We start from the raw sequence: 13,072 nt of genomic DNA on the forward strand, positions 1-13,072 counted from the left end.
AATCTCAGATACCTAACAGACGGGGGTTGGAAGTTGTACTTCTACTAAATATACCTATAGGGCTAAATTATAATCTAATTTTGCGGTTTTTTTCCTTTTTTCGTAATTTCAAAAATTTATAACAAACTGGGGACACTGGGGGATTGGTGTTAAGGTCATTGAGAGAAATCAAAAAGTAATTAAGTACGGATTTTAAATATAAATTCGAGTCATATTAGATCAATTTGTTTCATGTCTTTATTTTCTCAGTAGTATACAACACTTTTATATTACATTTTCAATACAAGTTGTACTGTTTATCATAAAAAGAGCATTAAAAATGAAATTCAAAAGATTTCACACTTTTTAATTCAACTTGATGTCTAGTCGTAATAGACGATATCGGCTTAACGAATTCTCCCCGAATGATTACCCATGATGCATTGCGCAAAAAAAATCACGGACTATATTGACTTACTGAATTTTTTTGCGCAATGCATCATGGGTAATCATTCGGGGAGAATTTCGTTAAGCCGATATCGTCTATTCTCTCTAATTCGAACCTCTGCTATAGGAATCTTCCTCTGATTCGAACAAAAATTTGCTCCCTTCATTTGGGAAGTCGTATAAAATACTCTTCGTAATTCGAATCATTCTCTGATTCGAAGTAATAAGCTCTTGCCCCCCCCCTTGAAGATCGAATTAGGGAGAGCCAACTATATTTTAAATCTTAAATTTACATTTCAAAGTAGAGTTGGGAACTTGTCAAGATGTATTTAGCCAAGTAGATGAATTGACCATAGGTAGAATTCTAATGTTTCCAACCACTAACTAAAAATTTACAAAATATTTTTCGTCGAAGTCGAAGAAAACATTTATAAATAAAAGTAGTCATTATTATTATGTTCTTATCTTAAAACTCAAATAATTTTAACACAATTTAACAAAAAATGCACTACACCACTATCTCCCATAACCGATGAAAAAGGGTTAACCTTCCATATTTTCATTGTGTTTCTTAAAAATTCCCTCTAGATCAAGGAGTTCAGTACCAATGCGAACCTCTTTACTCAGTAACCGTGGTATATGTGTTCTAGTTGAATCCATTGTAAGCAAGAGCTTTCGTTGAGCAGAGCAGGGCCAAAGAGTTTTTTCCGAAACTTTCATCGATGGGTTGCTTAAAGTCCTGACAAAATTTCATATATTAACATTGGGTCACTTTACAACCAAGGTTCAAAGTTTGATGAGTTTTCCGGTGCTCAAAATAAGTCATTCGGTCATTGCAATGGTAACCACAGATATCTAAGCCCGAAGGGCTAGATTTGCAACTTTAAGCTTTCTCCAGCAAAAAAAAGTGAAGCAAAAATTTGACTTTTTAAATTTCGTGCCGATGGATAGGATCTAGCATTTTAATTGTTTTCGGAGCGCGAGATCAAAAAACGTAGGGGGCAAACGCTATTTCACATCCCTCAAACCGGTGAAAATGCATATTTTAGTCACGTGACTCTGGTAGGAAATCCTTCCAAAGATGAGCTTCACTTTTTGATAAAAGCCGCAAATCTAGCCCTTCGGGCTTTACAGATATCTGTGATGGTAACCAAGGCAATCTTGCATTCAATAGCAAGAAAATGTAGTGTGTATAGTGCTCAAAATATGCATACAATAAGTCACCGCTTACACTTCCTCCTCTTTTCACTGGATGCAGACTATTCTTTTCAACAATAGATCCAGTGAATGCTAAGATGAATTCGATCGTAGAATCTTTTTGGCTTCCCTCAGCCCACTCAGATAAGCACCAGTAACGGTTTGTGGGAATTGACGGTTAGTTGCCTTTAAAATAAATGTTATTGAAAAAATAAATGAAACTCCCAGGGGGGGGGGCGTATTCTGCAAATACAGCAAATAAAAAATTGTAGCTAAAATGACTATGGGGAGGGCGAACATAGGCAAAAATGGGTGCTGGGTATGTGTGGCCGGTAAGGTTTGTTTTTCGTCTCTCTTAGGGTCGCAAAAATCACAAAGTCTTAAATTAGTCTCTCTAAGGATCGGAAAATTCACGATTTGTAGGAAATTTTTTTGATTTCGAGAGAAAAGATTGAAAATAATTATCTCAGGGTAACCATTTTTCAAAAATCGAAGAACATTTTTCAAAAAAGTTTATCTAAGGGTCGGGTTTTCGAAGGTCCCGTCCGCACATAGCCCTCATCCGCCAACCCTAGTACCCTCCCGGGTATAAGTGCTCAATGAAAAATACATGGCTCATTTCCCCTGAGTTTTGAAGCAGAAAAAGGTATTACTTCTCTGAAAAACGCTGACATTATGTACTTCTTTCCCTGAGGCGAGTTGACATAAACTGCGAAGATTTGAAACGCAAAAAAGTCCCTTGAATTTTCCAGGTTTCTCTCTGAAATTTTATTGAAAAGCCTCCTTTTTTAGGTTTTGCAGCTGTCTGAGCTCTCTGTTTTCTAAAATTTAGAAACCTACTCACCTCTCCGGCAAAGTAAAGCTTCTCATTGACCGTGTTTGCAAGGATGTCCAAATCTTGACCTGAACTTCCTACTTTTACGTAAGAGTACGCCATACGGGTGTACGTATCATCACCCCAATGACTTATGATTTGTGCTGTTGGATCAGGCACCGTCTAAGAGATTGAAAAGTGTGTATGACCGTTTCCATGCTTGCAGTGCGATAGTTCTTTGGAAAGCATCTCGATTGAACGAAAAAGTTTTGAGCAAAACAACCATCAAAAGAGGTGCTTGCATGTAAAAGTCTCTCTCATTAGGTAGTGGTCCTTGTTATAATGCTTTCCAAAGCGCCCTTTAATTTTCTAAGTTTTTTTGAGAAAGCTTTTTTAACAAACGTGATAAAGCGATAAATGACGGACCAACCATAAGATTAAACAAAGCAAACGAGATTATTCAATTCAATTTACATTTTCATGGCCATTCTTATACGATTTGAAGTAAACAATATTTCAATCTGCTTAGTGAAGATTGCATAAGTTTATTTCAAATGGTTAACTTTATCTCAAGTCGTATAAGGATGACCATGAATATATTTATATTAAATTATATTCAATCAAACCGAAAGACAAACCTCGCCAGTGAATATCTTCCGAAGCGTGGACATGCATTTATCAACGAGTTCTTGATCCGTCATTTCGTTTCTCCGTTTGACAGCTTCGCCCGCTAATACTGTCATCAATATGAAGTCGTCCTGTAAATAAAGGAATGAGCTTGAGTTTTTATAAGATACTTCTACTACTAGATACTTATAAAGCTGACGCGTTCTTTAGAAAAAGTAACAAATTTGTTTTATTGCAGGTTAAGTTGACAACCAATAAAATCAAATAAGAGTTTATAAAAACTCCAACTTGTCCCGTAAAAAGGGAAAGTTATACAATCATTTCATATCTATGTGAAATCAAGTGCGTATTACTAATGTGTAATGAATCAACGGATCCTGCACTAATGTACTTCCCAGTTCTCTCAAAGGTAACGAATCGAGTGGGGATTGAACCCACGACCTCTTGCTTGCCGGGCGATTGCTCTCCCAACTGCGCTATCGGTTCGTTGCTATTACACTAGTTCGTAGTAGACGAGGGGAGCATATTTCATATCTAAAATGCTCATTTAATCAAAATCAAACCCTTCCTTTTCAAAAACAAAGAGGACACACTAAAAGTGAGACACACTAAGAGTTGTCACCATTGCCACACGGTTTCGCATTATTCCAGAACAAAACCATCCCAAAAAAACCGAGCCGTTTAAAGTGAGAGGGCCAACCGGGCGGACAGAAGGGGCTTGAACCGGAAGAACGTACGAGAAGAACGGGAACCAAGGAAATCAAGAATTCACGATATTCATGTGACGTAATGTTTTATACGGAAGCACCAAAATAGACCGGTCGTTTGCTACTATTTTTATTATTTAAATTCAAAATTGTAAAACAACCGGTCTTTTTTGTGCTTCCGCTTAACATTACGTCATGAATATCATGAATAGTCTTTATACCTCGCGTGATACGTCGTAGAATACGGAGAACATTCCACGATCTTCGCTCGTTCCAGGTACGTGTCCAAAGTAATCAGCATCACCGATCTTGTTCCGCCAAAATGCAGTCGGAAATTTTAGTGCTATCTGTAAGGTGTTCAAAAACATATATACCTTATCCGCCCTTCTTGGCGTTTTTTTTTCGGCTTAATAAGTGACGATACAAGAGGTCAGAATCAAATTAGGGCCGGGCTAAAATTGGAAAAAACCTGAGCTTTGTCGGCGTCAACAGGGTCGATAAGGAAGCATACGTTTGAAATAAATATAGTAGACTTTGTGCTCTAATTATTGAGAGTAAAGAGGAATTAAACATAGCCCAAATTAAACCTATGGATTTTGGTAAAATACATGATCCCGTCAAATGAACGGTGGGGTATTCGTACCTTTTCTATTAGACCAGCTCCCAGTCTTCCGATTGCTTTAAGTTTATCTTTCGGTAGCTCCGGATCGAATTCGACGAATTTGGATTGATATGTGCTCAGCGGTAACGCACAAACGATTTTGTCTGCTTTGAGCGTTTTCCCAGATTTCGTTTTGACTTCGCATGTATTTTTGTTTGTATATGTTATCGATGCAACCTGAAAAATTGATACCTTTGTGAATATTCATTAACTTGATTTTATGCTGATTTGGCAGACCGGGGATATCCCAGCTGGAACAAAACGTCCTTTATACGTTTATCTAATATTCACAACGGCCTTATAATGTTAGATGAATGTTAAAACAACGTTGCGTGCCAACGAGGATGTTTCTAATAAGGAATCGTCCACGATGTAAACTGTTCGTAGAAAAGATAAGGAAGGTTCATACCGGTGAATTTAACCTGACGTCCAGGCCGTCCGCTAGTGACGTCACGATGCGTTCGAAACCATCAATGGCCCACGCATGTGCACCGCTGTATTGTGGGTAATTTTCGTTTTGATTCCAATGTAAAGCGGAAACGTTTTGTAATGAAGAACCGCAACCGTATTCCAGGTTGCCCAAGTGGAACTCAAGTAGATTTTTCTCCATCTAGAGATAAAGTTAGGTGTGCAGGGGTTAGAAGATACCGGCAACTGTGCAAATACGTACACAATCTAAGGATAATTTTTGATAGCACAGTTAAATGTAACTAATAATTGACCTATGAAAATTAGATCAAAGAAAGAAAATGTGTTAAAGAGGCAAAGAAAAATAATACCAAAACACACATTAAGGGCGCAGATAATGATCTTCGTGAATTATAGAAAACTATGATAGGGCTACAGTAAAGTCTAAAAGTCTGAATCGCAGACTTAGTGCATCATAAACAGGGAGGGGGGGTCGGTACTAGAATTTCAGACATCATGACTTTTAGTGACGTGGTGGTATTACAAAAAAAGCCTAAAAGCATTTTAGTACCATGTGTACTAAAATCCCAAATTAGGTGGTGTCTTCAAGAAATTTAAGAAAAAATTTTAGTACATGAGTACTAAAAACCACCAATTTTAGGAAATTTAACTATTAACTGAGCATTTTAGGCAAAATGAAAAAATAAAAACTCTCTATATCAGTCATAAATACAGTTTATTTCTGTCGCTTATTCGAATTCAGACGGGAATTTTTTCGAATTACAGGGAGATTCATATTACGTAGAAAGGTTTCTCTTTGACGGGGACTTGGAACAAGTTCGAATATCAGAAAGATTCGAATAAGCGAGGGTCTACTGTACAATAAAAATTGCATCAAAAAGTGCCAAAATCTATAAGTATGATTTTGCTTTACTCTTATTAAGATGGCAAAGGAATGTCTCAGGAGACCGGCACCAAATAGTTTAAAATTACCTGTGTCATATCTTTACAAAGACTTTTTTGCAGTTCCTTGAGTTGTTCAGCCAGCGCCTCTGTAAGAAGTAAATCAAAATGGAAATCAAAATCAGGACTTAGAAAATTACTTCAGAATAGACTTGAAGCAGTTTCGGCTCTCAAAGAGGTTGCAGAGTGGACGAGATAGAAAAAAGAACACTTTTTACCCCCCCCCCCTCTGTGCCGCGCAAGCACAAAATTGAAAGCAGATGCTTTGATTGTTTTTATTTTCAGCATCAAAGCATGAAAGCAGTGCGTCTGCTTTGTATATCATAAAAAATAAAACTCCGGTAATTGTCATTTTTGAATAGCGAACCATTATGCAAACATCTTTATTGTGGTCAGCCTTTCTTAATATATCTAACATAAAATTTAAAAGAGTATATCCTAGTAAGTGAAAGCGCAAAACGCAAACCAAATCAGGAAATCAAACCGGAAAGACAATGTCAATTAATCGGGTTTACGCACAATTACTAATGAAAAACACTGATTTTAAGAAACTCCATAACCGGAGTTTAATAATGTCTTGAATTTAATGCTTACCTGATAACGAATAACTATCTCGTTCGCGATTGCTAATTGTTTGTTTCCAGTCCTCCAATGAATCGAGCATCAAGTTGAATCGGAATTCGATTTCCTGATCGATTGGAGTATCGATGAGTGCTCCTTTGTCGTCGATCAGGTCACAACGCATGCCCAGATATCGTAACGGTAAAGAGACCTGGAAAAGATACAAAACGTGACAACTTGACGATAACCTTCACAAAGGGTTGAATATGCAAAGAACGCTCAAAATAGTCCCTTTATATAGGGGCAGAATTTTCCCTTGTTTTAGATCTCTCTCGGAGTAGGAAATGCAATGAAAAGTTAAAAATGTCTGTCTAGGGGTACAGAAATTTTGAAAATCGTTTTTCGTCGGATTTATCTCTTAAAGGTGCTTTAAGAGCCATGTTTATCGCCAAAGGTATCTTTAGAGTCAGGCTTAGGAAGTCTGGTTCGTACACACCTGATACTCTCCGTCTCTACTCCTCCTTACCTAACTTCATACGCTAGAGTGTGTAATTTTCTAGCCAACACGACTAGGCAGGCCTAAAAAAGTTTATCAAACCTGAATTTTGTGATAATGATTGTAATAGGATTATGGAGAATATATCAACAAATGACATACCTGTTCACACATGACATACAATGGATTATTGATACATCCAGTGAGTATCTGAGCACCCAAACCGATGCAATTGCCAAGTGAATGATCATCTTTTAAACGACCACCACATCTGTCCGATGCTTCTAGAACTGTCACCTGAGATGGAAGGGAAGAAAAAAAGAATTGATTTGAAAGAAGTGGAAGTCTTTGAAGTGTAATCTGGTTAGCCCGGGATGGCATGTGCTCTAGCGACCACCCCGCAACTCGCGGGGATAGACAAATTTGAACGGAATACGATGGTTTGATTGTGACCGAATGCGAAGGTGACTGAAGGATGCCACTCCTTTCTTAGGACTTACCCTGTACTCTTGACCCTTTACTTTAGTCTATGAGAGACTTCAAGTACCATTTTGAAATCTTAGGAATGACCAAGCTGGGGATCGAACCCACAACCTTGCGCACCGTAGCTGGATGCTTTACCTTCAAGCTACAGCCGCTTCTTAGTTAGTAATAAAGCCACCTTACCTTGCAACCAGCGTTTGTTAGTTGTCGTGCTGCGCCGATTCCCGCTATTCCTGCTCCGACAACTATCACTGAACCCTGTACGAGAAAAAGAGTAAGACAATTGGGTTTAAATGGTAACATCGAAACAGGTTCATACCATAGATTCATAAAGCCTGAAGGGCTAGATGTCGTGCTTTAAGCCATCGCAGGAAAAAAAAGAAGTGAATATCGCAAGAAATATAGTTTCTATTGTTTTCGAAAATCCGCGACGTTTCTAATTGGTCAAGCACTGAAATTCTTTTGTAATATCACGTGACCTAGGTAGGATTTCCTACCTAACCACGGCACACTTTTCAGCAATAGCACGACATCTAGCCATTCGGGTTTTATAAATCTGTGGTTCATACAGTTGCCATGTTACGCAGCAATGGCATAATCTTTGGAATCCAAATTTCTTGACTAAATTTGATGAACCAACTAATCTAGGAAGTTATACGTTATTTCTTGATTTTTTTAGTCTTTTTCAACGTACAATATCCCAGATAAGATAAGATTTGAAGACAGGCCTTCCAATAAACAATTCTTCGTAAAGATTGTCAAAACTGGAAAAAAGACAGGAGGCATAGAGTTGGTAAGGTTCTAATTTGACTAGATCCTGACCAACCGAAGACGACGGTAAATCAGCGCTTTTATCGTCCTCGATTTCGCGGGTCAGAACTGCGGGTTTTTCCAAATCTCTTCGGTCACTCTATCGTCCATAAACTCGCCATTTATTTAACGAACGTGATAGATAACAATAGTTAAAGATTACAGACAGACTATACAGCAACCAGAAAAAGATACAATGAAAATAAAAAACAATAAAATAACAGTAAAAATTAAAAAACAGCCTTACCGTCCAATAATTCAAGTTAAAATGTGTCGGAACGCGATTCAAGATGCCAAAATTGACGTATCCGTTGATTGTTAAGAAGTCCAGTACTTTTTTTAATTCTTCTGCTAACGTGAGTCGACCGATACCTCTGCAGATCAGACGATTCCTACAGACATGGTACGTCAAATATTGCTATGAATGTAAAGAGATTTTCAAACATTTTCAAATGATCTCCACTGAACGTTTGTAAACCTGATGAAGACCTCCACTAAGGAGGTCGAAATATTGTTTAAAATAAAATTTACATGAAGAATGATCATTTGAACGTACATAAATGATTCAAAAAATTCTCATCTGCAGTATGATAATTCAAGAATTGATTTTCAAAAAATATTCACGGTAGTCGATAAGTTTGTGCTTTTTTTTGCTACATAGTTGCAACCACTCCCAATGCAAGGAGGTTGTCTAATAACACCCTGATATCGTTTTCAAATGGTTTTAAAAAATAAGACACTTTACGTCAATTTCAACATTTACCATAGTGCGGAAAGGGGTCTGACCCCCTTCTTGGCATCCCCCAACCTTTAAAAATCCCCAAGGATTTTGGACAAAAAGAGCTAACAAATATATGTGAAATATCTTTAGAGAGAAAAAGCGAAATAATAAACTTCTTTCTTCTTTTTGACACAGACTACTCTAACAAAAAACTTCCTTTCATGAAGACTAAATTTAATAACAGTGCTTGAAAATAATCTACAATATATATGTAAGCCCCCTTTCTTAAACTATCCCCCTTTCTTAAACTATCCCCCTTCCTTGCTATCCCCCCTTTTAATGAAAATTTCTGACCCCCCTTCTTGATTTTTTCGAAAGGTGTCATCCCCAACTGAAGAAAGTGGGGACCCCAACTATGAGGTTGTCTAATAACACCCTGATTTTGTTTCCAAAATTTGATAGTGGATAGACTTTCATTACAAAACTTTTACAAATCAATTTCAACAGGGAAGATCTTTTGTATTTACCTTTGGGTTGATATTCCACATGGCAATAATTAGATTGCGAAGCCCAAGAAATATGGATGCGTCTCTGAAAAATTAGAAAAAAAGCATATGGATACCTGTAAAAAGAATTACCGTCAAATACACATTTTTTTATAAGAACAAACAATAAGAACACAAGACTTCGATGACCAAAATATTAAGAACAATTTAAGAACATTGTAAAGCTATGCAGACCCTAAAGCATCCAATTTCTTAGGAAAATGGACAAAAATATTCAAAAAATGGCGAAAATAAGAACATGTTACGAACATGTAGGCTTGAGATTCAAAAAGTTAAGAACATCCAAAGACTTCAAAAATTTTGGATGTTCTTATAAAAAACGTGTAATAATCACAATCGTTGTTGACAAATTCAATTCTTCATCTCAGTTGTTTAGCTCCACAAGGAAGACACATTCATACAATTTTGAGACATTGATAGCAGGTGTAATACAATGAAGTGAATACAGTCGCTCTCATGTTGTCTTCTGACCAGCCACCAGAACAGGAAAACCAACGGATCCGGCGAGACTCGAATTCACAACCATGTCATTCGCGGGCAATTGCTCTACCATTGTGCTACGGGTCCATATGGACCCAGAGGAGTCAATTGCCCCTCGGTAGAGCTGGAAGTGAATTCTTGTCTACTGACTGGACAGAGACAGTGAATTGGGAGAAATCTATCTCCACATTGCTAGTGTGTTGGAATTCACCAACTTCTAATGTTAATACGTTTTCTTTTGCTCTTACTTGATATGATGTTTGAATTCTTCTCGCTCTTCACCGGTCATGACGTCAGCACAAATACAACGAGCTTTCTCAGAATCTTCCGGACTGTAAAACGGGATCAAGTTTTCCATGAATTTCTCTTCCGGTTCTAAAAAGAAAAAAAATTATCATAAATCTATGTTTTGAAAAGGATTGAAAAATCCAAAAAAGATCAATGAGGAGGGTCCCATCTACATGAAACAGGGTCAATCTCAAAATTTATGCTCAGACAAACAGAAAAATTCTTAGTTTTTTCAGGCAATAATTTTGAGATTGGACCTTTTGATTTATCAACGGCAAAATGTGTTCTAGTGATTCCAAACCAATCAAAATCAGGGCTATTCCCTTTTTTCATACCTTCTTGTTCTTTCGGTGGGCTCAAGCCAATGCCATCATAGTAGAAGTCTTTGAGGAAAGGACTGGCCGGGCTGTTTTTCAGGAAAGGTGGATGCACCAATGTTTTGAGCCATTCATATTGCTTGTAGTCTTTTACATACTGTAGGAAAAGATGCACTCAATAACAATGGATACTTTTAAGATTTCGAAACAAAACAATCATGAGAGAGCGGTTTCTTTTTCAGGAGTAAACTTTAATAGTAAGTCATGCTGCGTTGAGTATACTTTTTAAAAAACTAAAATTTGAACACTTACTATATTTTCTTCATCTGAGCATTCCATTTCGTCTATCTGAAAATTTGAGGGGAGGAAGGCTGGGCTTAATTTAATAAGAGGTAATAGTGGGCCATTCCAGAAAAAATAATGGACGACATCAATTTTTAAAACAAATTTTAGCACTGAATTCCAGGCAAACTTTAAAGAAAAAGTATCGGAATTCCATGATTTTTTTAAGTTACAGTAACTGAATACCACGGTTTTGATAGCTATTTTGTAAATTTGTTACGGAAATTCCGGACTTTCTTGAAAGCAATTTGCTACAGAAATTCCATGTTGTCCATTGGGGGGTAACAGATAAAAACTGGAATGGCCCATTGCTTGAAAGATATAATCATTTGTAAGGTATGACCAAACCTTCAGTAAGAACATTCACAATTCCTGCTACTTCAGTGGAATGGAGCTGACGACAAAATACTTAGTGACACATACACTATATTTTCATTGCTATTTCGTCCATTTCCTTTAGCAATTATTTATAGTTTTTATTCCTTGATATTTTCATAAAGTACGATGGTTATTCATTTGACAAATTAACACGTTGACTCACATCAGAAAACGTCCTCAACAGATCTTTACGAGCAAACTAATTATAAAAGATTGTTACATACCATACTACAAACAAAATTCTCATTAAATTCTTTATTAATTTCTTCACCATAGCCCAACTGACGCCATTTTTCGCACTCATTACATTGTGCCCAAAAGGGAACTGTTTCTTCTTGCATGAATAGTTTCAAAGGACCTTCTCTTCGACAGCTTGCACTCCAAAGTGTTTTCCATGGTTCAAACTCTTCTAAGTGACCTTTCTTGTGGCTAAATGAAAGGGGAAATTGAAAAATTGATTTTTACTTAAATGCTTATTCTAAAATATTTATAAGAGATAGAGAACCCAGGCAAAAATGTAATCATTCTTCAATGAAAACGTTGTGCTTTCAAATTCCTCTGAGTGATCTTTATTGTGACCTTAAATGCTTATTCTGAAATATTTATAAGAGAGAGAACCAGGCAAAAATGTAATCATTCTTCAATGAAAACGCTGTGCTTTTAAATTTCAAATGGCTGAATGGATTGAAGAAAATACATAATAATTTTCTATTAGGGTCGGGCTACTGGCTTAGCTTCTTTTTCCTAAATATTACTTTATAAGACAGAGAGAGATACATCAAGGCAGATACATCTGATTTTCCTAGCAAATATAAACCAAATCAGACACTTTGTTCAACCCTTTTGGGATCCTTTATTTCAAGCAACGATAGATTAAAACAAATTCTTTGTTATAATTTCATCAAGAGTGTGTGAGTGAGATGAAATGACAAGTAAAGGAATGTATTTTCCATCATAGAGGACCAACCTGCGGTAAAAGAAATCAAAGCAATTGTTGCAAAAATGCTCTGCGTCTGACATGTGGTACCAACGGGCTGAATGTCCCTCATTTGAACATCTGAAAAAAAAGCAATGTTTTTGATGAGCTTACTTATGTCCTGCAATGGTTGGTCTGACCTAAGTGTGATACAACAACCCATGCAGCCCAGCAAATACATTTGAATAAATTTCAGAGTTGAAGTTAATTATGTTCAAAGGGATTTTCAAGGGTTGAAAAAGCAGTAGAGATAAACCATAGCTTTATCAACACAACACAAAATTACGGATATTCTACCAAATGTACTAATAAAAAAATAAAACTTTACCTAAAGCACACCATGTGCCCACTTGTGCAGGACATTTTGGGACATTTCAAATTGCTTGATTTTCCTGCTTTAGAAGAGGCTGAACTTGCTTTAGTGCTTATTTTAGGGGCTTTCAATTTTCCTTTCTTGTCTCCTGCAGTCTTTTTGCTTGGGCTTGTCTTGGGGGTATTAGCTTTCGATGGTGGAGATTTCGTCTTTTCTTTCTTTGAAACTGTTTCTTTCTTTGTGGTCGGTGTTTTGATTTTGATTTTGATTGGTGGCGTGGTTTGTTTTGGTTCTTTCTTTTTCTTCTTAGTTGTTTTTATTGTTGGTATTTCAACTTCTGTAATCTCGTCATCGTAAAGAACTTTCCGTTTCGGAACTCTTTTACTCTTTTTCTCACTCATTTTTTTTCAGTTATTTTTATAGCTAAACAAAAAGAATTCTTTCTTATTAGTAAAGCACATTGAAAGCACTTAAAGCATTATAGTTTTAATTCTTGAGCCCAAGGTGAGAAGTAGCACACAAAATTATCTTTAAAAAC

At 36.7% G+C, this 13,072-nt stretch overlaps 1 protein-coding gene across 1 annotated transcript; it reads right to left on the minus strand.

Moving 5' to 3' along the window:
- Nucleotides 1-1,070: 1,070 nt before the first annotated feature.
- Nucleotides 1,071-12,956, minus strand: LOC136820166 (lysine-specific histone demethylase 2-like). The gene is made up of 18 exons (XM_067076402.1): nucleotides 12,550-12,956; nucleotides 12,213-12,302; nucleotides 11,470-11,674; nucleotides 10,838-10,873; nucleotides 10,544-10,682; nucleotides 10,169-10,295; nucleotides 9,402-9,465; nucleotides 8,401-8,571; nucleotides 7,527-7,601; nucleotides 7,023-7,157; nucleotides 6,398-6,575; nucleotides 5,834-5,892; nucleotides 4,842-5,042; nucleotides 4,415-4,609; nucleotides 3,993-4,118; nucleotides 3,076-3,195; nucleotides 2,468-2,620; nucleotides 1,071-1,809 (listed from the first exon to the last, which is right to left on the minus strand). Exons 1-18 carry the CDS (start codon nucleotides 12,933-12,935, stop codon nucleotides 1,717-1,719), a joined length of 2,553 nt encoding a protein of 850 aa, XP_066932503.1. The 5' UTR covers nucleotides 12,936-12,956; the 3' UTR covers nucleotides 1,071-1,716.
- Nucleotides 12,957-13,072: the final 116 nt, after the last annotated feature.

This window comes from Clytia hemisphaerica, unplaced genomic scaffold (genome assembly GCF_902728285.1).
Source record: "Clytia hemisphaerica strain Z4C2 unplaced genomic scaffold, Clytia hemisphaerica genome assembly, whole genome shotgun sequence".
Lineage (NCBI taxonomy): Eukaryota > Metazoa > Cnidaria > Hydrozoa > Leptothecata > Clytiidae > Clytia > Clytia hemisphaerica.

Excerpts from the sequence above, each read along its gene's own strand:
- LOC136820166 (XM_067076402.1), bottom strand. The coding sequence starts at position 12,935 with ATGAGTGAGAAAAAGAGTAAAAGAGTTCCGAAACGGAAAGTTCTTTAC. Across the intron at positions 12,303-12,549 it reads GGGCACATGGTGTGCTTTAG|ATGTTCAAATGAGGGACATT; the intron begins GTAAAGTTTTAT and ends CTTTTTTTTCAG. Across the intron at positions 7,158-7,526 it reads TAACAAACGCTGGTTGCAAG|GTGACAGTTCTAGAAGCATC; the intron begins GTAAGGTGGCTT and ends CTTCCATCTCAG.